The 25,994-nt window shown below is 36.2% G+C and overlaps 1 protein-coding gene across 44 annotated transcripts in view; it reads left to right on the top strand.

Annotated features, from left to right (window-relative positions):
* The window catches only part of RIMS2 (regulating synaptic membrane exocytosis 2), a 701,736-nt gene that overhangs the window by 302,784 nt on the left and 372,958 nt on the right, over window positions 1–25,994 (top strand). For all 44 annotated transcript variants that reach the window (XM_070075383.1, XM_070075384.1, XM_070075385.1 and 41 more), the window contains one exon: window positions 23,859–24,784. In XM_070075383.1, the coding sequence (XP_069931484.1) occupies window positions 23,859–24,784 (926 nt within the window). The remainder of the gene's footprint in view (window positions 1–23,858; window positions 24,785–25,994) is intronic.

Consider the following 25,994-nt stretch of genomic DNA (forward strand, 5'->3'; position numbering starts at 1 on the left):
CATACATTGGACATCTCTGTAATGTTAAGGATAATTTTCAGTAATTATGATTACAGAGATTGCAAAAACCAAGTAATTCTTCATTTTTTTTTTTTTGACAGGCAGAGTGGACAGTGAGAGAGAGACAGAGAGAAAGGTCACCTTTTTGTCGTTGGTTCACCCTCCAATGGCCACTGCGGCCGTTGCGCTGAAGCTGGCGTGCTGCGGCCGGTGCACCGCACTGATCCGAAGGCAGGAGCCAGCTGCTTCTCCTGGTCTCCCATGGGGTGCAGGGCCCAAGTACTTCGGCCATCCTCCACTGCACTCCCGGGCCATAGCAGAGAGCTGGCCTGGAAGAGGGGCAACTGGGACAGAATCTGGCGCCCCGACTGGGACTAGAACCTGGTGTGCTGGCGCTGCTAGGTGGAGGATTAGCCTGTTGAGCCGCGGCGCCGGCCAGTAATTCTTCATTTTTAAGGCATTTTTAAGAATTCTTCATTCTTGGAGACATGGGCATAAATTTTCTAGCCAAACTCCTATTATTATTAATTTGTTGCTTGAAAATTGTCATAGCTCATCAATTATCATAAAACTGCAAGTTGAAAAACTAGAAATTATCCTGTTTATCATTGATCTTATTTTCTTGTAACTAGTCCAAAATGAACATGTCAATCCATTCTTAACATGGCTCCTGTTGAATCATTTTTAAAAGAAAATATAGAGCAACAAATTTTATAAGCTTTGGAAAATGGCCAAATTCCTGTATATATGCACTTTACTAAGATTGAAAATTAGAATATCTAAGTAGGCCAATTTGAATAGTAAGATTGAATCAGTAATTCAGTCTCCAATTAAAGAAAAGCCTACGACAAAAATGGCTTCACTATTGAATTCTACTGAACATTTAGAGAAGAATTAATCTATTAAATGTTTAGAGAAAAATTAATTTCTTTTAAATTAACCCAAGAAATAGAAGAGGAGGGAATTCTTCCAAACTCATCGTATGTAGTAAGCTACTCAATATCAAAAACCAGACAAGGACACATCAAAAAAGGAAAACAACAGGCCAATATCCTTGTTGAATACAGATGCAAAAATCTTCAACAAATATTAGCAAACTGAATCAAGCAGCACATTAAAAAGGTTATTTAATATGACCAAGTGGAATTCATTTTAGGAATGCAAGGATAGTTCAACATATGCAAATAAATAAACATGACTACCAATCAGCAGAATGAAGGACCAAAATCCTTGATCCTATTTGATCATCTGAAGAGATACAGAAAAAACATTGGATAAACCTAGCAGCTCTTCATGATAAAAAACTCATAGCAAATTAAGTGTATAGAGATCATACATTAACATAATAAAGACAATATATATTAAGCCAACAGTAAAGATCATACTGAATGGGGAAAAGCTGAAAACTTTCTAACATCTGGAACAAGAAAGGAATGCCCACTTTCACGACTTTAATTCAACATACTACTTAAAGGCCTAGTCAAGGCACTTAGGCAAGAGAAATAAATAAGGGCACCCAGATTAGAAAGGAGAATTGTTTGAGCATGACATGACCTTGGGAATAGAAGACCACGCAAACTCTACCAAAAATCTATTAAAATAAACAAATTCAGCAAAGTTACAAGATACAAATCAATAAAATAAATCATTACACATCAATAGTGAGTTTTCTGAAAAACAAATTTTAAAAACACCATTTGAGTAGCTACCAAAAAATTACCTAGGGATAAATTTAACTTAAGAGGTGAAGATCTCTACAATAAAAATTATTAATCATTTTTGAAATAAATTGAAGAGCACAATAAGAAAGACATCCCATGTTCATGAATTGGTACTCAATATCATTAAAATGTCCATTGTACCCAAAGTGATTTATACATTTTTAATGCAACACCTATCATTAATCACAGAAACTAGAAAAAAAACTACTAAAATTTATAGAACTATAAAGATCCTGAAAAGATCCCAAACCAATCTTGAGAAAAAAATAAAGCAGGGGACATTGTACTACCTGACTTTTAAAATATCTTAGGGATGGGGGGGGCAGTGCTGTGGCGCAGCAGGTTAAAGCCCTGGCCTGAAGCACCAGCATCCCATCTGGGTGCTGGTTCGAGACCCAGCTGCCCCACTTTTGATCCAGCTCTCTGCTATGGCCTGGGAAAGCAGTAGAGGATGGCCCAAGTCCTTGGGCCTCTGCACCCATGTGGGAGACCTGGAAGAAGCTCCTGGCTCCTGGCTTCAGATAGGTGCAGCTCCTATCTGAATAGGATATTCAGCCAATTGGGGAGTGTACCGTTGGACAGAAAACCTCTTTCTCTCTCTCTCTCTGCCTCTCCTCTCTCTGTGTAAATCTGGCTTTCAAATTAAAAAAAAAAATCTTAGGGATGGACATTTGGCCTAGCAATTTAAATGCCCCCATCCCACATCAGAGTGCCTAGATTCATTTTCCAGTTCTGACTGCTGACTTAAGGTTACCACCAATGCAGACCTTGGGAGCAGTGGTGACAGATTAAGTCCTTGGGTTCCCACCACCCACATGGAATACCTGGTTTGTGTTCCCAGGTTTTGGTTCTGACCCTTGCCTGTTGTTGGCCCAGCCTCAGCCAACCCAGTCTTTTGAGGAGTGAACCAATGGATGAGAACTTTCTTTCTCTGTCTCTGTTTCTATTTATGCATTTCAAATAGACTAAACTAACAAATAAAAACAAATGTGTAGACCAATGGAAAAGAATAAACCCTAGAAGTAAACTACTACATTTCAGCCAACTGATCCTTGATACTAAGAATACCCATTGGAAAAAGGACAATCTTTTCAATAAATCCTGTTGGGAAAATTGAATACCAGTATGCAAATCCACTCAAAGACCTAAAAGACCTGAAACTTCACAACTCAAGAAGAAAACACAGGGGAAATGCTTCAGGACATTGGAATAGGAAAGGATTTTTTTATCAGACTCCAAAAGCACATAAAATAAAAGCAAAAATGGACAAATGGGATTTCATTAAACTTAAGAACTTATCACAGCGAAAGAAAAATTCAAAAGAGTGAAGAAACAACCTACAGAATGGGAAAAATATTTATAAGTTATGTATTTGGCAGACAGCTAGCTAATAGCCACAATATGTAAGGAATTCAAACAACTCAATAGCAAAAAACGTAATTGAATTAAAAATGAGTAGTAGTTGTGAACAGACTTTTTAAAGGAAGATATACAAATGGTCAACAGTTACATGAAAAAATGTTGAACATCACTAATTAATAGGGAAATGCAAGTAAAACTGAAATGAGGTGTGACCTCAGTCCAATCAGATTGGCTATCATGAAAGAGGCAACAGTTAGTGAATATGATGAAGGTGTGAGGAAAGGAAAAAACTTGTGCACTCTTGGTGGAAATGTAAGTTAGTGCAGCCATTATGGAAAACAACTAAAAATACTAAAAATAGATTTGTACTATGAATCAGCAATTTCACTACTAGTATAAAACTGAGAGAAATGAAATCAATCCATTGAGGAGACATCTGTATTTCCATATTTATTGCAGCACATTGAAAGTAGCCAAGAAGTGGAAACAACCTAAATATCCATTCAATGATGAATGGATAAAGACAATGTGGTGCATACACATGGTGAAATAGTACCCACCATAAAAATGAAATATTGTCATTTGCAGCAGCGTGAATGGAACTGGAGGCCATTATGTTAAGTGAAATAGGCCAGGAAGATTAATTATATAGAGAGTTTAAAAAAAGATGATCCTATAGAAGTTACGAGTATAATGGTGGTTACAGTGCCTAGTTAGGAAAGAATGGGGAAAGATTGATAAATGGGTACTAAGTTATAGTTAGAAAGGAGAAAGAAATTCTGGGGTTTGATTGCACAATAGGGTGACTATAGATAATGCTAATATACTGCATCTGTCACTCAGAAAATACTGGTAGATAGGATCTTGAATCTTTTACCATAAAGGGATGTTATATGAAATAATAGATATATTTACTCTTATTAAACATTATACTATGTATAATTGAAACTTCATGTTGTACCCCATGAATGAATGTAATTTTTATGTGTCAAAATTTCTAAAATTAAAAAAAAATGTTTAAACTATTTACTTTTGGGAATTTTTTTTTCTTTAATGGCTCCTGATCAGTGAAAAGTTTTTGTTTCGTTGTTAAAGTTATAAAAATATCTGATCCTGTACAGTATCTTTCTTTAAAAATCTCCTTTTGAAGTTAGGAATGTGTGTTTAGTAGTCATTACTAATGATAAATGCATAAGTATATTTTCACACATTAAGTTTGAACATTTTTAAAATTTAAGTTTGATTTAATTTTTCATGGTTTTCAGATATTCAATTGAATAAGTAAATGAAAAAAATTACAACTGTATGCATATCTTAGTTTTTTCTTCATAAAACTTCTGTCACTCATTAGATTATCAAAAATGTTTATTTGTACATGTTTGGTTGATATAATTCATGAGGAACCTGTGATCATATTTCCTTAACTTTTTGTTAAACCAGTGATCAGATTTTCATTCTCTGTAAGTGGCTATGGATATAGTAAACATTACAGTCAAATAAAACATAGAAAAAGCAAATAGAGCATGCCTGCATGTACTTCAGAAAGTTCAAGGAAAAATGGAACTAGAAGATGTGTTCTCGTTCACTTTTGTTTAAAGATTTTCTATCTATTTAGTTTTTCAAAATGCATATATCACATGTCCTTTTTGAAAACCCGCTTATATAAAACTGAATGCATTTGAATTATTAGTCATGTTAGTTTAGTATTTAACTCCAAGTATGTTTTTAAAAATCACACTTTTTTAGTTTTCTCTCTCTCTCTCTCTCTTTTTTTTTTTTTTTTTTTTTTGACAGGCAGAGTGGACAGTGAGAGAGAGAGACAGAGAGAAAGGTCTTCCTTTGCCGTTGGTTCACCCTCCAATGGCTGCTGCAGCTGGCGCGCTGAGGCCAGCACACCGCGCTGATCCGAAGGCAAGAGCCAGGTGCTTCTCCTGGTCTCCCATGCGGGTGCAGAGCCCAAGCACTTGGGCCATCCTCCACTGCACTCCCAGGCCACAGCAGAGAGCTGGCCTGGAAGAGGGGCAACCTGGATAGAATCTGGCACCCCGACTGGGACTAGAATCCGGTGTGCCGGCGCCACAAGGCAGAGGATTAGCCTATTGAGCCGTGGCGCCGGCCCTTTCTCTCTCTTTTTTTTAAAGATTAATTTATTTTTTGAAAGGCAGAGTTACAGAGAGGGAGAGGCAAAGAGAGAGAGGTCCTCCATCCGCTGGTTCATTTCCCAAATAACTGCAATAGCCAGAGCTGGACCAATCCAAAGCCAGGAGCCAGGGGTTCTTCTGGGTTTTCCACGTGTGTGCAGGATCACAAGCAGTTGAGCCATCTTCCACTACTTTCCCAGGCCATAGTGGAGACCTGGTTCAGAAGTGGAGCAGCTGGGAACCGTTGCCCATATGGAATGTTGGCCGTGCAGGCAGTGGCTTTACCCACTACTCCACAGTGTTAGCCCTAGTTTTCCCCTTTTTTGTGTTATTTTCCCCAGCTCTTTGATTGGCTTAATATCTTAATATGTACATTTTAGAGATGAGGAGTGTTCACTTACAGTATAGTGATTAAGCCTTAGAGCCTTGAAGAGCCAATGTTGATGTCCACCATTTAGCAATGACCAGGAATGCATCAAACAAAGGTTCACTATTTGCTACAGTGAGGGAGGCCACAAATCTTGTGAATTAGTAAGGCATCTCAGGAAGAAGTGGTTAAACAGAAACTTGTTAACAGGATTTGGGCTTTTGTTGGTTGATTTGAGGAGGGGCCAACTAAATTGGGTCATTGTTGAATTTGATGCTTAGAAAGTGGAGGCAACTTGAGGCCAATGTCGAAGCTCACTAGGCTAATCCTCTGACTGCGGTGCTGGCTCTCTGGACTGGAAGGCAGCGGAGGATGGCCCAAGTGCTTGGGCCCCTGCACCCACATGTGAGACCAGGAGGAAGCACCTGTCTCCTGGCTTCAGATCGGCGTAGCGCCAGACATAGCTACCATTTGGGGAGTCAACCAATGGAAGGAAGACCTTTCTTTCTGTCTCTCTCTCACTGTCTAACTCTGCCTGTCAAAAAAGAAAAAAAAAAAAAAAAGAAAAGAAAAAAGAAAGAAAAGAAAGAAAGTGGAGGAGTGGAGGCAATTTGAGTATAGTAACTGTTATATGCATGGTTGGAGGAACAGAACAATGATAGAGCTGTTACTCAAGAAGTAAAAGTCACTTGTGGCACGCAGGGGAGAGGAATGCTTGATCATTTTGGTTGCACAGACTTGTTCAGACCTGCTTATAGAGTGATATTGTTTTCTTCTTTTTCAATAATAGTTACACTGAACCTTTGACTGCTGTTTATTTTTTGTGAAATAGTTTCCGTTCACTGGAGGTATCAGAATCCAACTAGTAGTTTAAACTGTAGTTTTAAATTCCTCTTCTGCTATTTACTGACTGTGTGATTTTATGGAAGGTAATAACTTTGTGCTCAGTTTACACATTTAAAACATGAGAATTAGGATAATAGTACCTTCTTCCTAAGGATTATTTTGCAAAATGAATTGGTGGGGCACATGTGAAATGCCCTTAATACTACCTGTTACATGATCTGTACCCACTTCAGCTAAACCACACTATGACCACCACATTACCACGATAATAGTAAATAGAATTCATAATGCAGTCCATCTCACGCATTAACGTGACATTACATTTCATTCATTCCCACTATAGATATATAACCTACCTGTCGCTCCCCCTCTTCGCGGAGGAACGACACAGGACCCTGTGCTGTTCTTTTGTCTGCTCGGCCCTCCCCGGGTTTGCTGCTGGTTCTTCCCGGGTTGGCTACCGTCCCTTCCACCTCCGTGGAAGGGCGGTTCCCCCTGCCACTTTCCCCACTTCCGCGGGGGAGCGGCACACCGCCGGCCGGCTCTCTCGGGGGCTGCTCAGGTGTTCCTCAGGTGTTCCTTCAGATAGATGTTCCTGGTGCATGTTGTCTCTCTCCTCCTTTATAGTCCTCTTCCACCAATCCCAACTCTGCTACCCACACGCCGAGTACGCTGCTCTCCTCCAATCAGGAGCAGGTCCTACAGTTTATTGGTTGAACTGGAGGCAGCTGTATAGAAGCTGTTTTTACTCCTCTCCCAGCGCCATATTGTGGGAGAGCAGATGCATAGAGTAAGTCTTAATTCCAGTAATTTAGCTTAGTCCAAGTTGCTCCCCACACCTACCAACTAGACAGAAATGCTCATGTGGACTAGATAGGACATCTTCTCTTTTGTTAGTTGCAGAAAAACTGTCAGATTTTTCCTTTTTGATGTTGTTTATGAGATATATTTATTAACTGGGCAGTAGAACGTGTATGAACATGTATTTCCCTAGAAACTTCTGTTTTTAAATCATATTCATATAGTTACTCAAGAAAAAAAAAAGGTCAGATTTGTTTGTTTTTCCTAAGTTCCTAAATAAAAAATTTCACAGACTTAACCTTCTTAATATGTTTTGCTTCATTCCTTTCTAGTGCCTTCATTCATGATTTCATATTATTAGATTAGGGATTATTAGAATTAGAATTAGGGATTATTAGAATTAGAATTAGGGATTATTAGAATAATCCAATTGATCTTCCCACTACTGAACTTTCAGTTCTTGTCCCTTGGTTTAACTACATTATAGCTAACACAGTAACTAGTAGTACCAGACGGCTGAGGATATCTACTTTGTTTACAAGATGAAAGTTCAAAATGCTTAGCATGCTTTACAATTTTTTAATTTTTATCTTTCATTTCTGGCCTATTTATCCACTTCTAAGTTTGATCCTGATTATCTGTTTCTACTGTATTTAACTGTTGATAAATTTAATTTTTTGTACCATTTTAAATTATTCATGGATGTGTGCCATAAATAATTAAGTAAAATGATATCTTAGGTGTTTTATAAATACCTACAATAATAGGTTTTTGTTGTGGATCGTTGAATGAATACCTGAAGATGTAGATTCAGTTAATGTAGTGCTATCTAACTGTTATTGTTTTCTGTTTTTTCTTTTCTTTATATGACCCACTAGGACACTTTAAATCAATTCTGATTTCATAAGTAAACTTAAACTCTTTCAGGACATGCAACTCACAGAAGCTTGTGCAAGACTGGGATGCAATTGTATATTTAAAGAATTGCAGAGTTTTTCAGATGTCGGGCGACAAGTAAACTCTGCAGTTATCAGTGACTCGGAATTCTTCCTTCCTATTTTACTCTCATTTTTTTTTTCCTGTGACTTTGCTTCTACTAAATGTCAGGCTCTAGGAAGCATTCTTTTATTAGTGAATTGAAGTGTCCAGACTCATACTGATAATTATCTGGCTATCTGGCTAGCTCCTGTGCTTTTTTTTTTTTTTAACTTAGCTCTTATTTAACTGAGCAGTGGGTTATGCTAAGTATTTAACAGAGAGCTTTCTCTGCTTCCCCACCTCACAAAAAAAAAGTCCTGATTTGCAGCATTTGCCTATTGTTGTGGTATCCAGATTCTTGATTGTAAGCTACTTATTGGACACAGAGTTGGGAGGAGATGCTCACAATAGATTCTTGATTAAAGAGAAAATTATGAATTGTGCTGCAAAATTTTGCCTCTTTCATTAGAAATTACTCTCTCCTTGACTTATGCTTCATTCGACAATCAGCTCATATTTTCTGTTCCCACATCCCTGTCTGTCACAAATGGTAGTTTTTTATTTACTTGTTGTTTATCTTTTACTGAAACAGAAGCCAGGGTTCTACACTTTAGAATTCTCTATTTAAGAAAAGTATCTCTCAGGCCCTAGATTGCATTGTGTTTAGCTGTATGTAACATAAAACTCATAACCACAGTGTTTCAATAAAGATGTTTATGCTTTTCTAATGTAAAAAGAAGTCTGGAAGTAGACTGCTGGAAAATGATACTAATGCTCAGCAAAGTCAACAGAGACCTAATTTGTTTAGTGCCCTGCTACCCACAGTGTGTGGCCCTAAATTCACCGGGAAAAGACGACTGTTGAGTTCTAGATAGCAGGCCACAATGCTGTCAAGAAAGTGGGAGGATAGCATATAGAAGGAGCATGTCAGCTGGGGCTCTTTTTTTTTTTTTTTTAGAAAAAAATAGCATTTGTAGAAGCTGTACCTAGTAAACTTCTTTCTAAATCTAATTGGTCTCAAGTGTGTCACATGACTACTTCTAATCATAAAGAGGGCCTGGTAAATTATTTTTTTAATTTTTTTTATTTATAAGATGAGCAAATTTTATGTATTTCATAAACTCAGATTTAAGAGCGGAATGATACTTCCCACTCTATCCTTCCTCCCATCCGTGCTCCCATCCTTGCTCCCACCATCTCTCCTAGTTCCTTTATTTTAATTTTTACAATAACATCAGTTTATTTTATAATCACAAGTTTAGCCCTCCACCAAATAAAGAATTCAACAAGCAGTAAGTAGCAAAAACCACTATTCTTCAAGAGTACAAAGGCTGTAAACAATAATCAAATCTCAAATGTCAATTTCTCTCATGTACATTACATTTTTGTGTGCTCTTTATTAATTGCCGCAATTCAAGGAAAACAGAAATTTTTTGGCGGGGGACTGGTTTATGTCACTAAGCCTGATGGTTTCCAGTTGCATCCATTTTGTGGCTAAAGACATGATTTCATTCCTTTTTTTACAGCTGAGTAGTATTCCATAGTGTATATATGCCACATTTTCTTTGTCTAGTCATCAGATGACAGATGTCTAGGTTGTTGCCGGGAAGAAAATTAGGTTCTATTTTTAAAACGTAGAGAGATTAGATTTTCAGCAGGCAGCCAACTGGGTTTGCCACATTTTCTTACTTTTTGGTCCCCATAAACTCTTTAAAGCTCTTGATTGTCATTAGCTCTCAGTTTAAGCAAAGTGTTATTTTGGTAACATTCTGTGAGCACTAGAATTCTGGGAGCACTAGAGGTGCTACAATTTAATACAATTCTCACTTAAGTATTCTAGGATTTGGGTAGGTAGAATATTCTCCTTCTTTGCTCTAGTTTCATTCTATAAAGAAATGAACACAAGAAGCAATTTTCTTTTTCTTTCTTCCTTCTCCTGGGAACAAGCAGGTCATAGAGAGAGTACATTTTCTTGTTTCTGCTGCAAGTTTTACAGGAAAAGATTGTAAAATAAATAGTCTCAGGCCAGTGTTGTCTCTGATGTGTCTGCATTATTATGAACTTGCTAACAAGAAGCTCACTTTTATGTAGGTGTACCTCAGTTCTTCAATTTCAGTTTTGCCAGTAATAGAGATAATATTTCATGTACCATCTGCCTATTATTTCTGTTTCTGAATTAGGTTAGTAGTTCGATAAAGGGTAGTTTGATGTGAATTACTTGGATAAAAAAGCAACTTGTTGCTGTTGCTTGAGACACATTGACTGATTTATTGTATATTTTTCTAGCTTTAATTAGAACAAGGCTGTCATAATTATCATGAAATTTAATATTAAGCATCTGATCTTGTGATATTTAATCTCAAAATATTTTGATTTATTAAATGACAGTTATTTTTTTTAAACCGTAAAATTGAAAAGACTTTCAAGAAACGTGACTATGGCATCTCATATAAGGTCCCGGACTGCTTACTGCTCACAAAGGGAAAAGAAATTTCCATAAAACCCAGAGTTCATAACTGTCATGACAGCTGGTGAGAAAGTAACACAGACTTCAGGGTCTGTATCAAGGAAGATTTAATTGAAAGTAAGAGAAAACCTTCTGAAATCAGCCTAAAACATAGAGAATTTATTCACCTAATTGGAAACTCCAAAGGTATAAAGCTGATTCAGGCAAGGATTGATCTATTTCAATTCAGAGACCCAATTTCAATTGAAGCTGAGTACATTTGGCTTTATCTGGGGAAGGATCCCCAACTCAAGCCTCTAAATTGACTTGTAGAATCTCCGAGAGTTACATGAATCCTCAATCATGAAATGGGAAATCTGTTTATCAGTAGCATTAGGCAGTTATCCTTAAGAATCAGATTGGACAGTTAAAGTCGTTGTGTTAGTAGTTCTGAAGAGATAAGGTAACATGCACGGTAGTTCTGCTAATAATCATGGCATGCCCCTGCAGTAGGTGAGGCCAATACAATTCCTTCCTTTGGAGAATACCTTCCTTTCCTTCCAAGAAGGAAGTTAAATAGATGCCAGAGAGCCAATAGCTGATAATCATTACCATTGTTTCCATAATGCATTTCCTATTGTCTTCATTCAGAATACTTTAAACCCCAAATTCTGTTTTTAGCTTATCACTTAACACAATATTAGGGAATAAACACAAATGAAAGCTCAAGCAAATAATTTCACAATGTTATATTATCTATCAGTTATTTATTTAAATTGTTAAATAAAATTTAGTATAAAAACATAATTTATCTGGAGTAATTTATGTTAAAACATATTCATATCAAAAAGAAAACCCTAACTCCATTGTTCATTCTGGGGATTCAACTATCTTTATGGGATCTTAAGACAGGATCTTAGCTATCCTTACTCTTTTATAAAGAATACCATGTCTTAAATATTACCAAATCATACCTAATGCCTGTTGAAACTTAACAGCCTTCTTTCACAAAGCCCAGCTTCCCAGCATATTTGATCACATTGTCCCTCATTCTTATTCAGGGCATGTATCCAGCAAGCATTATACTTTGTTTGTTTGTTTTTGCTGGCTCCCATATGTCACTAGAAGAGGAGGTTTGTGAAGAAGTGTGGGGGAAGAAGCTCATTAAAGGCTAAAAGAGCTTTACTGAAGAGAGATTTACTTCAAGGAAAGAGAATGTTAAAGAGATATTTTATAATTTTATTCCATGGGGTGCAGAACTTCTTCACCTCCTCAAAAAACTTTCTTTAAAATTTCCATGTTTTATTGCTTCTGTAGTGCGGCTATGTGGATAATGGGCCAACTTTCTGAGACTGTGAATGGAATAAAAACAGTGACATCTCAAATATAATTATGGTCAGCCATGTTTGCAGATTATCTCATGGAGTCAACCTTATAGTATCTTACTGGTCTTCAAGAACCACGGAATATCTATCTTCCAGAGAATGCACTGGATATACAAACAGTGGGGTTGATTTGCAAAATTTGAAGCAATATAATATTGTTATAGGTAGCTAAGGAGCAACTCACATACATACTGACATGCAGATGTTAGATGCTGTTTTCTCTGTGTCAGAACATTTTGTTGACGAAAGATAAAAGCATGTTTCTCTAACTGATTTAATTGAGTCAGACCTGAATAACCAGATCGTGTAGAAGTAATTTGTGTTCATTCTTTCAGGTTTGTCATAACATATTATGTGCATATTTATTGGAACATAAAAATACAGGAGTTATGTAAGAAATATAGTTACCACAAATACTGTTATTATGAAAGTCTCCACACTTAAATATTTTATTTATTTTAGTTTTGCTTTTATCTGGGTAGTTGTTCCAAATAGTTCTGTATGATTTGGTTATTATAAATTTTTTTCCAAGAAAAATCTTGTTTAGCAAGCTTGTTTTTTATTCTAAAAGAATTTGACTTAATTGTGCTTTCATGGAGATTAGTGGTTGGCTAAAAATCAGGTTTCATTTTATTTATTTATTTGAAAGTCACAGTTACAGAGAGAGAGAGGGAGAATAGAGATATTCCATCCTCTGGTTTATTCCCAAAGTGGCTGCAATGGCCAGGGCTGAGCCAGGCTGAAGCCAGGAGACAGGAGTCTCCTCCCAGTCTCCCACATGGTGGCAGTGGCCCAAGTGCTTGGGCTATTTTTTGCTACTTTCCCCAGACCATTAGCAGGGAACTGAATTGAAAGTGGGGCAGCTGGGACACAACCAGTGCCAAAATTGGATGCTGGCATTGCACACAGCAGCATTACCAGCTATGCCACAACACTGGGCCTGAAAATCAATTTTTTAAAGATCCTGTTGTGTTATCTAGAAACCAACTTTCCTTTAATTCCTCACCTTTCCCTATCTCAAGCAATGCCGTTTCTCTACCTCTGAAAAATTCACTTGAATTCTGAAATTACGCTTATAAAACAAGGAAGATAGTTGGGAGAATGAAGGGGTTGTTATTACTGAGACTTTACATTGAAAGTACATCTTTTGCTGCTTCACTTGAGAGTAGTAATGAGTATTTTTGAAGGTAAAATACAAATAGGGTGAGAATGCAAACTGGTAAAGCCACTATGGAAGTCAGTCTGGAGATTCCTCAGAAACCTGAATATAACCCACCATACAACCCAGCCATCCCACTCCTTGGAATTTACCCAAAGGAAATTAAATTGGCAAACAAAAAAGCTGTCTGCACCTTAATGTTTATTGCAGCTCAATTCACAATAGCTAAGACCTGGAATCAACCCAAATGCCCATCAACAGTAGACTGGATAAAGAAATTATGGGACATGTACTCTATAGAATACTATCCAGCAGTCAAAAACAGTGAAATCGGTCATTTGCCACAAAATGGAGGAATCTGGAACACATCATGCTGACTGAATTAAGCCAGTCCCAAAGGGACAAATATCATATGTTCTCCCTGATCAGTGACAACTAACCAACCACAAAAAAGGAAACCTGTTGAAGTGAAAGGTACACTATGAGAAACAGTGACTTGATCAGCCCTTGTCCTGACTGTTGATGTACAATTTAATACTTTATCCCTTTTAGGATTTTTTTTTGTTCTAGTTAATACTATTGGTTGAACTCTGTAATTAACACACAATTATTCTTAGGTGTTTAAATTTAACTGAAAAGTGATCTCTGTTAAATATAAGAGTGGGAATAAGAAGGGAGGAGATGTACAATTTGGGACATGCTCAGTCGGACTTACCCCAAATGATGGAGTTAGAAATGTGCCAGGGGATTCCAATACAATCCCATCAAGACTGCATGTACCAATGCCATCTCACTAGTCCAAGTGATCAATTTCAGGTCACAGTAGATCATAATGATAGGTCTAAGAGTCAAAGGGATCACATAAATAAGACTAGTGTTAATATTTTTCTACTTGCTCCAAGGAGACAACTTAACAGGTTTTTGGTTATGACTTAAAGCCAAGGTTTCAGAGCAGGAATATTTTATAGGCGTCACTTCCAATAAAAGGAAACAAACACATTTAAAAGTGTATGTGTGTATAAATATATAGAGATGGGCAGATAGATAGATGCTGCATATCTGTAAGCCAAATATGTATAACTAGTTTATTTATTTACTAACTGATAGAATAAAAAAGGGAGAGAACAATCCAACATGGGAAGTTGGATGCACAGCAGACTCATAGAATGGCAGATGTCCTAAACAGCACTCTGGCCTCAGAATCAGCCTTTAAGGCATTTGGATCTGGCTAAAAAGCCCATGAGAGTATTTTAGGCATGGAAAGCCAAGACACTCTGGCAAAACAAACAAACAAACAAACAAACAAAAAAAAAACCTAAATGAAATATCTCTGTGAGTGAGATCCCAGTGGAAAGAACGGGGCCATCAAGAAGGAGGTACCTTTCTCTGAAGGGAGGAGAGAACTTCCATTTTGACTATGACCTTGTCGAAATAAGATCGAAGTCGGCGAACTCAAAAGGCTTCCATAGCCTTAGCAACTCATGACAAGAGCCTAGGGAGATTACTGACACCATAAACAAGAGTGTCAGATTGTTAAGTTAACAACAGGAGTCACTGTGTACTTACTCCTCATGTAGGATCTCAGTCCTTAATGTGATGTTCAGTGTGAATTAATGCTATAACTAGTACTCAAACAGTATTTTACACTTTATGTTCTGTGTGTGTGCAAACTGATGAAATCTTTACTTAATATATACTAAATTGATCTCTGTATATAAAGATAATTGAAAATGAATCTTGAATGGGAGAGGGAGCGGGAGATGGGAGGGTTGCGGGTGGGAGGGAAGTTATGGGGGGGAAAGCCACTGTAATCCATAAACTGTACTTTAGAAATTTATATTTACTAAATGAAAATAAAAAATACAAATAGTAGAAACAAGTAGTATGAGGTTTGGCTAATGCTATACTACTACTAAGTTTATATTGTAGATGAGCTATGCCATGAGGTTACTTTTTTAAAAAAAAGATTTCATTTATTTGAGAGACAGAGTTAGAAAGAGAGAAAGAGAGAAAGAGAGAGAGAGACAGTTAGAGGGGGAGGGAGAGGGGGAGTGTTAGGGGGAGGGGGAGGGTTAGGGTGATAGTTAGGGGGAGGGAGAGGGGGAAGGGGAGGGAGAGGGAGAGGGAGAGGCTGGCGCTTTTTCTGTGTCTCCCTTTTGGGTGCAAGGGCCCAAGCACTTCGGCCATCTTCTGCTGCTTTTCCAGGCCATAAACAGAGAGCTGGATCGGAAGAGGAGCAGCCAGGACTCAAACTGGTATCCATATAGGATGCTGGCACTGCAGGTGGAGGTTTAGGCTACTACCCTGTAGCATGGCCTCAATGTTTTGTGTATCTTTAGTTACTTGAGTAACTGCCATGTACCGGACACTGAGTAAAGTGACCAAAATGATAATCTCTGCCTGTAGAATTTATATTTTAGCATGTGGAAACAGGCAGTGAATGTGGTCAAATAAAAAATATTAAAAAGTGGCATGTGTTATGAAAGATACAAACATAAAGCATATTAAAAAGGAGTTGGGATTGAGAGTACAGTTGAGTGAAAGAGGAACTTCATGCATGGAAGAGAGCGTTCAGGATTGGCCTCTTGGAGAAAATGAGATTTTAGGGAAGACTTGAAGAAGGTCTCTACTAACTAGCACACTTGACCATGTCTCTACTGCAGTTTGGAGGAATGGTATTCCTGGCAGAGCTAGTAATGGTCCTAAGTTGAGAGCATGCAGGGAATCCAGTATGGCTGGATCTGAGTGAATAGGGGTGGGGGTGCCAGATCCTATAGACCTTGTAAGGAATTTCTTGTTCAGCCTAAGCAAAGTGGGGCATTACTGACTTTTCATTCTTGCATCTGTTGAGACCAGGTCGTGAAGGTATAGGGTAGAAATAGGCAGACAGGTTAGGAAGCTTTTGAAGTAATTCACATGAAAAATGATGCTGACTACCAGGTTTGTACCAATGGAGGTGATGACAAATGTCATGACTATCTGATGGTAGATACAACATGACTTCCTCAATATGGGATGAGCTACTGGAAGGAAAGAATAGCCATTCACTGAGATAGATTGCTGCTTCTACTTAAATTCACTTATTTATATTTCTCACATTTTAAAACACTGTATGATTCTTTTTCAGTGTCCATACATATTCAAGAAGAAACCTAATTATACATATTTGGCTTACAGATATGCAGCATCTATCTATCTGCCCATCTCTATATATTTATACACACATACACTTTTAAATGTGTTTGTTTCCTTTTATTGGAAGTGATGCCTATAAAATATTCCTGCTCTGAAACCTTGGCTTTAAGTCATAACCAAAAACCTGTTAAGTTGTCTCCTTGGAGCAAGTAGAAAAATATTAAGCCAGCTATTGGCATTCAATTAAAAAAAAACTTCCATTCTAAAAGAATATAAAGGTGACAGAGGTTTTCACTGATGATATGGAAGGTACCTGTTGGTTAAAATTACATATATTTTTCCTTCTAATGATTTTTCTGCCTTGTTCATTGTACTTCTTGAAATTATTCTCAAGTGAATCTTTCTTTATTGCGGATTGTTTCTATGGCTGCCACAGATTCAGGTGGAGCTCCTTAAAGCAGGGAAACAAAATCACTGCAGGTTTAGGTTATCTTCTATTACAGAATGGCTTCCAGTCTTTGTGTCTATGTTTGGTATGGCAATTTTAGGAAGGACGTTGGAAGGTGGGAGGAACCATAGGTTACTGTAGGGAAGCATCAGTTACACACAGTTTTCTTGAGACATAATTATTTGAGGTCTTATCCTCACAAATATAAGTTGAAGATGTTATCATGAATAAAAGAAAAAGTAATTTTAATGGCATCTGATTCATGGAATCTTTTATTTTACGCTTTCTGAGTCAGTGTACTAAAATTACATTTATTCTCATGAAAACTTTTTTAGCTCTGAATTGGGCCTTCCTAAATTCGAATGCATACAAAGTGCATACAAAGGAAATAAACAAAACAAAATATATGAAAGTTAAGATGGAAAAAATAGTCTTTAAGGGAGAATTCAAACTCTGGAGGAGTAGAGTGAAGGGAATTGGAGACCTAGAAACTAGAAAGATCAGGAGAGAGTGAAGGGAAACAATAGTGCTGTTAGAGAAGACACAAATCAAAGTCTGGGTGGATGAAATGAAATGAATGGTAGAGGAGTGTGTTGTCAGCAGAGTGTGCATTAGGACACCTCCAAGAAAACTCACTATGGCAAAAGAGAATGAAAGAAAAGTAGAGAAGAATAGCATTTGCTACTATAGCATCAACTGTTAGGTTTCTGAAGTTTTTTGAACTTACCAGCTTGGAAGACTGAAAATATACCATGAGAAAAATAGATTTTTTTCATTTTGATAGGAACTATGGGTCTAAGTGGTTTAATTTTATTATTGGTTAATATTACTGTGATCATGAATTATGGACCATATTATTTTTAATTTAATATCTACAGAAACTTCTATTTCTTGCACCTTTGGGGAAACATTATCATTTCAGTAAAGATTAAGAAACTTGTTATTGAGTAATTGAAATAAAGTTACAGGCTTGTTAAACTATCACTATCTTGTATTTTCACTGTACATTTTATAGTAAAAGCTGAGCTGTTATTTAGAAATACCAGAATTCATATTGAGGAATGTAGTTTATAAGTTTGTAACTCTGCAGTTTTAAGTATAGTGCCCAGAAATGCCTGGATGTAGGTTGCATTTGGTGTTCAGTATTGTGAGGCACTAATCAGCTAAGTACCATAATCCTCCTTGCAAGGGTACATTCTTGCTTGACCTGAGGCTATATACAGCCACATAGTAACAGCATTAAACAGTAACCTTTCCGTTAACTGGCCCATCACCACTAGAGTTTATGAATGCATCCTGGAATGGGTGCTGTGTATATGTAACTTTTTAGCAGTTAGTTTTGGAGTAAAATGATTATAAGCCAAGTAGAGACTTTCAAATCATCTGATTACGGATGGCTCCTATGATTTTGCTAGGGTTAGAAGGATTAAACGAAAGCACTGCCTGGCACAATGTTGATGCATTTTCGTCAACATGATGCTTCCTGCTCGACAGATGTGCATGGTTGAACAAAAGGTAAAACAAAAATATGTTAAATATTTATTGTTATAAGTGAAAGTGTTGGCTTTTGATAAATGTAAATTGATTTGTTAAAAGCTTTTTGTAGGAATGGAGAATGGAGAGTGGAGCCTATAAAATATTTTTAGGATTGAATATGTCTGTTATGTCTTTTTTGTAATGTGTTTTAACAGCTTTGAGTTTTGGAATTTTATTATAATGTGATGCTATATAGTTAGAATTATATAACTGTATTAATGAAGTATTATTTTATTTAGCAATATCAGTGCCTTACAAAGCTTTTAAACATGTGGGGGTACTTTTTCAGATTATTGATTATTCAATTTTCATTTTTATTCCTTGGTTTGTAAAATGCTGATTTTTAATGATCTCTACTAATAAATATTGTGAGTAGGAGATTTTCATATAGGTCATGCTTAATTGTAATGATATATAATTTGAATTTACAGAGGTTTACAGTCTGTTTTTCATACTCTGTATCATATGATTCTTTAAAACTGCATTTGTCTTAAGAGTTAAAAATATGTGAACAGTAAATCTAAGCTTTCCATGTACTATTTCACTGTCATTATAAATATTTTCAAATGTTAACTGTATTGTGTTTTCAGAAGATGGATGATTGTTTCACATTATATAATGTCAGTGTTATGGGTTATGTAGAAACAAGCCACCTAACATGCTAAAGGTTGTAAATATTAAAATGGAAATTATCATAAAAGCATAATGACTTAATATACAGTATGTATAATATACATTTATACATCTATGCACATATATACATATATATACATATGTATATTACAAAACTGACTTTGGGAAATTAGGAAAGTACTTTAATTAGGAAAGAAAGTTAATATTATAAATTTTCCATCAGTCAATATGACTATTAGATTTTTAAATACTCTAACTGGTAGTGTTTCTTGCTTACACTATGATGCCTGGTTGAATAACATTTACAATCAAGCATCCAGTGTGTTACTTGGCTAGAATATTTTGAAATACATTGAATAGCTAGTTAAATGACAAAATACATGAATAGTAGATAGAAATGCTACTTATTAAGGTAGGTTCAGAATGTTTAAAATATGAATTTAAATAGTTATAGCTAAGAGCACTACAAATATCTATAAATATTATTATAGCAAACTAGGTTTCAATAAAAAGTAAGATGAGCAGAGATTAGATAAATAAAAAATGAACATAAAATATATTAATGTTTTAACAGAAATAGTGATTAATAGGATGCATAGGAGTGAAAATGTGTTACATAATGTCACAAATACATTTTATTCTAAGGAAGGGCATAATTTTTAAACCTGCCTAGATGTTTAGTTGAGTTAATTCCTTTGAATTATAATTTATGGATTAAATGCATTGTGATTTTTAGAGAAGTATACAAATTATTATTATCTTCTATAACTAAGTGTTCTTTGCCTGATAATAAATAAAATGCTAAGATTTGCATATAAAGACCAGTAGCAATGATACAGATTAGAGATATATACTTAAATTTTTATGGATTTTCTTAAATTTCTGAAAAGAACACATAATCTAAGCAATGTAGAAGTTTTAAAATTTAAAGGAGAGCAGGTTTGAAATAACTAATGATATAGTTTATAAAAATTGATTTGAGGTACTGGCTCTGTGACATATTGGTAAAGCTGCTGCCTGCAGGGCTGACATCCCATATGAACATCACTTCAAGTCCTGGCTGCCTCACTTCCAATCCAGCTCTATGCTGTGGTCTGGAAAATCAGTAGAAGTTGGCCCAAGTCCTTGGATCCCTGCAGCCATATAGGAAACCTGGAGGAAGCTCCTGGCTCCTGGCTCCTGGCTCCAGATCGGCATAGCTCCAAGCTGTTGAGGCCATTTGGGGAGTGAACCAATGGATGAAAGACCCCTCTCTCTCTCCCTGCTTCCCTCCCTATCTTTCTCTCTCTCTCTCTCTTCTCTCTCTCTGCCTCTGCCTCTCTGTAACTCTATATTTCAAATAAATAAATAAAATCTTTAAAAAAATTGATTTGAAGGGCCGGGCTGTGGGTTAGTGGGTAAAGCTACCGTCTGCAGTGCTGGCATCCCATGTGGGTGCCGGTTGAGTCCCAGCTGCTCTACTTTCAATCCAACTTTCTGCTATGGCCTGGGAAAGCAGTGGAAGATGGCCCAAGTCCTTGGGTCCCTGCACCTGCGTGGGAGACCCGGAAGAACCTCCTGGCTTCTGCTTCAGATCAGCACAGCTCCTGCTGTTGCAGCCAACTGGGGAGTGAACCAGAGTATGGAAGACTTTCTCTCTCTCTCTTTCTCCTCTCTCTGTGTGACTCTGACTTATAAATAAATAAATCTTTAAAAAAATTGATTTGATAGAATATTTTAATACTTTGGAATTACTGACAGATTCTTCACTGTTTGGCAAGAATATTCTCAGAATGAAATCTTGACTTACTTCCAGCATAGCTGTAATATACCAAAATGTCCTGTACTTTGAAATGTATTTTTAAAAACCTACATCCATTTTAAGTAACTGTGATAATAGTCATCCCAATTTCAGCATATAACCACTGTTCTATTTTTACTTAAATCCAGTACGAATCAGCATCTACTGTATGATTCACAGGCTTCAGGCAAATTTCATAATCTCTAGAACAAAGTGATTACTGGATTTAATGATGAATTCAATTTTCCTAGGGTATTATTTTAAAAAAAGCACTTAGATGGCTTGCTAGGGACTAATTATTAATATCCTTTAATTTTTAATAGGACATAAATATTCTTATTTATTAATAATATATATGTAAGACTCACTGTGTTCACTTTATATTTATTCTGTTCACTTTAAAAGGTTCATACTAATTCCTCAGGGTTGGAATAAAGTGCTTTTGTTCTCATACTTCTATACTGTAATACCTTATGTGATGTTAAGTGTTATTGAAAGTTCTTATTACTTTCAGCTTTCATTTAGTCATATTAACTTGATGAAATTGATGTAAAAATATGTGGTGCCAGTCCTTAAGAAATGAAAAAAAGGCTTTATAATCATCTAGCTTTTTTTCTTTAAAGATTTTATTTATTTGAGAGGTAGAGTTACAGAGAGAGGGAGAGACAGAGAAGTCTTCTGTCCATTGGTTCACTTCCCAAATGTACACGATGGCTGGAGCTGAGCCGATTTGAAGCCCAAAGCCATGAGCTTCTTACAGGTCTCCCACGTGGGTGCAGGAGCACAAGCACTTAGGCCATCTTCCACTGCTTTCCCCAGCCATAGCAGAGAGCTGGATCAGAAGAGGAGCAGGCAGAACACAAACCGGCGCCCATATGGGATGCCGGTGCTGCAGGTAGAGGCTTAGCCCCCTACAACACAGCTCCGGCCGCTCATCTAGCTTCTTATTTCTAGGTTTCTATTCTGTGTTATAGATTGTTCTAATCCAGTTTGTTTGTCAAAATAATATATGTGTTAATGTATATTACCTACCTTTTGTTTTAGAAAAGTGGACTTCAAAGATTAAATGACTATATACAAATACCTGATTAACAGCAAAACTAGTATTAAGAAATTCAAATGTCTTACTTCTAGTGTTCTTTTCATAATATATTACCACTACATGAGAAGTATTTCTCCCCTTTAGTCATATGTATACAAATAATGACAAAAGTAAAATAAAGGATGCATCTCACACACACATGATATTGTATAGGTTGTTACCATATTTTAGTTCCCCATTTTGACTGTAAATTTGAATTGTAAGAGTCTGTGGTTCTATGTGACAATTTTCACCCAAAATATTTGTAATGAAGTTATAAATGCATTATATATAAATGTAAATACTAAAAAAATCAAATCCACTTGGTTAATAATAAAACATTTACTATGAAACTTCAGGTTACAGTTTACCTAGCTTTGCACTTCTGAGAAATTTGAAACGTAGAAGAGATATGGAAGTTATTATTATGCATTTGTTGTTGGCAGGTATATGGGCAGACATGAAAGTCTTGGGCAAGCTCCTGAGATTCATAGCAGTTTCCTGACATCTGTTGTGAGAACTCTTGTCTTTAGTTCTCCAGACTAAGACTAGCAGCATTAACTTCCCTGGCCTTCATTCTTCTGGTACATTCTGCAGTCATGTAGCTTCAGAGTTGTGTATTAAAACCGTTCTTACCTGGAAAACTTACAGTGAGATGTTTTTATTAGTGAATCCTAGTGGATATATTGCCAGATTGTATTCTGGATCTGAGGGAAAAGGCCTGTATCAACTTGGGGGAAACGTTAGAGAAGAGTGACGATTTGGCTGGATTGTGCTATTCCACTCTGTCATTTCTGTGCTCTTGCTTTTGGGCCAAAAAGATGCTGTCCAAAAAATTTACTATTGCACTGGCAAATATTGGTCATCTTTAACTTCAACTGGCTCCACTCTTTTCATTATTTCCTATTTATGTTCTGGCAAAACCCCATAACAGTTATTCTAGATTTTTTTCTCCTCAGGATTCTAATCCTATTGCTTCCCATGGCTAGTAGTTGACATTATCTGAGTTCCTGCCAGAGAAAAAAGCAATATAAATGTTTTGTTGACCAAGTTTATGTATGTTTCATGCAATAAAAATAGCAGGCCTTTCTGATCTCTAGGGTTTTTGTGATAGATAATTAAATAAATAATTATTTTTACTAATTATTTAAATTGCTGATAAAATTAGACCAATGAAAAAGAATTGTAGGCATAATGATAAGATAAATATTTGATGAATGAATACCAAGAGTGATCTAGATAGATGATGAAGACAACATTATTTTTAGGAGCTGGCACTTAGAAAGTATTTATCTCTAGAGTCAAGTCTAGTTTAGTTTCATTACATTTTTAAGAAAGTTTCATATTGAGATGTCAGGAATAGAAAGAATGGAAGGAGGTGTTTTTTAAAGTTACTGAATAACAGTTGAAGGATAGCTTAAGTGTGGCTAAGCAAAGCAAGGGAAGTGGAACAAAGGCTATTTTTACAGAAGCAGAACATGTTGCTGATTTTATCTAAATTTGGATCATAATTATATCCCACTGATAGTATTTTAAGCTTTTAATAAGCACAACTGGAGTATCTTTTAAATTACCTATTTGATAGGCTGTCATAGTGGTACCGCAAGTTAAGCCAACTGCTTGGAACACCCACATCCCATATATGCTTTCTGGTTGGAGTCCTGGCATTCCTGTTCTGATCCAACTTCCTGCTAATGTGTGTCCTGGGGCAACACATGATGTCTCTTGGGTTCCTGTCACCTGTGGAAGTGACCTGGGTGGAATTCTGGGTTCCTGACTTTGGCCTGGCTCAACCCTGGCTGTTGTGGACCTTTGGGAGTAAACCAGCTGATGGAAGATCTCTCTGTCTCCCCTTCTCTCTCTCTCTACCTTCCAAGTAAATGAACGTAAACAAACTTGAAAAAATTACCTATTTGAACTGAATAAAATGAATACTACTAAAACTTTTGTCATGTCTCTCAAAAATGTCAACAAATCAACAAAATGCAAAATTATTTAAATATTGCTTTTCTCATCATTATTTCCCTTTGGTTACTTAGGAAAAGAAGTCCATCAGTGTCCAGAGATCAGAATAGAAGATACGACCAAAGGGAAGAAAGAGAGGAATATTCACAGTATGCTACTGAGGATAGCGCAATGCCTAGGTCTCCATCAGATTATGCTGATAGGCGATCTCAACGTGAGCCTCAGTTTTATGAAGAAGCTGACCATATAAATTATAGGGACCCCAACAGGAGAAGTCACAGGCATTCCAAAGAATATATTGTAGATGATGAAGATGTGGAGAGTAGAGATGAATATGAACGACAAAGGAGAGAGGAGGAGTATCAGGCACGCTACCGAAGTGATCCAAATTTGGCTCGTTATCCAGTTAAGCCACAACCCTATGAAGAGCAAATGCGTATTCATGCTGAAGTGTCCCGAGCACGGCATGAGAGAAGGCATAGTGATGTTTCTCTGGCAAATGCTGAACTGGAAGATTCCAGGATTTCTATGCTAAGGATGGATCGACCATCAAGGCAAAGATCTATATCTGAACGTAGAGCTGCTATGGAAAGTCAGAGATCTTATTCAACGGAAAGAACTCGAGAGGCTCAGGGACCAAGTTCATATCCACAAAGGACCACAAACCACAGTCCACCCACCCCCCGGAGGAGTCCAATACCCATGGATAGGTCAGACATGAGGCGTACTGACTCACTAAGGAAGCAGCACCACTTAGATCCCAGCTCTGCTGTCAGGAAAACAAAACGGGAAAAAATGGAAACCATGTTAAGGAATGATTCTCTCAGTTCTGACCAGTCAGAGTCAGTGAGACCTCCACCACCAAAGCCTCATAAATCAAAGAAAGGAGGTAAAATGCGGCAGGTTTCCTTAAGCAGTTCAGAGGAGGAATTGGCTTCCACACCTGAATATACAAGTTGTGATGATGTTGAGATTGAAAGTGAGAGTGTAAGTGAAAAAGGTAAGCTCTCTGATTATAGATTTTACTATATTTAGAGGAGATTTTTGTGAGGTTTGTTTCTGAGCAAGTCTGTAATAGATATTACTAACTTTCTTTTTAAAAGCCCTTTAATAGCAATGATTATGTGAACAAAATTTTAGGTTATGAACAGTTATGTTGTCCATATATAACAAAATATATTAATTAAATTTTTTTTCTTACTTTGTTTCTGAAAATTTCTTGCATCACTTGATGGTGAGCTTTTAAAGAAATCTATTAGCTGTAGTTTTAAAAATAACATTTACTTTTTGTAAATTTTAATAAAAGTAGCAATATGTTTACTAAAGACCATCTAAAAAATTCCTAAAAGTGTAAAAAATGAAATATAAGTTTCCATGTTCCTTTCCCCCAGATATAACCATTGTTAACCTTTTATTGTATTTTCTTCATTATACCCTGTATATATAGGTATGGTTTACAGATTTATAAAATTGGTAGAATACTTTTTGCAATTTATGTATCCTCATTTTTTTTGATAGCATTTCATAAGCATTTTGAAAATTTTTTAAAAATGTGTTTTAAATGTCTGCACTAATATTCTATCATAAGAATGTGCTATTTCTTTATTATAGACATTGCAGTTGCTTTCAATTGTTAATATAAATTTATAATGATTATAAATAACTTTGCCTACATTTCCTATATATATATATATATTTATTTATACTTTGAATTCTTTTAAGCTCTACTTCAGATTATTAAATTGTTTTCCAGAAAGGTTGTAATGTTTTCTACTCCTGTCAGGTATATTTGACCCATCAGTCTCAATGTACTAAATGTTTGTTTATTTAATAGGATACAAAAAGAGCTGGCTTTTCATCATTTTAATTTTAATTTTATTGTGCACTAAATGATTTATGTTTGATGCTGTTTGATTCCTAAGAACTACTGGTTCATTCCTTTTATTCCTTCTGCCTTTATTTCTATTGGCTATTAAAGTTACTCTCATTGATATGTAAGAGCTTTTCATATAGTTAGGGTTTTACTATGTTTAACTGTTACTTGTTCCAAATATATTTCCCATTTTGATGTTTACCTATTATTTTCCTTTTATTATTTGAAAATAGTGTATTGAGTATAGCTAGACTTTGTATCTTTGGTGATTTTTTTTTCTAATTTCATCCTTCAAAACTTTGCATCTCCAAATTATTTAAAAATGTTTCTGTATATT

Source organism: Oryctolagus cuniculus, chromosome 6 (genome assembly GCF_964237555.1).
Source record: "Oryctolagus cuniculus chromosome 6, mOryCun1.1, whole genome shotgun sequence".
Taxonomy (NCBI): Eukaryota; Metazoa; Chordata; class Mammalia; order Lagomorpha; family Leporidae; genus Oryctolagus; species Oryctolagus cuniculus.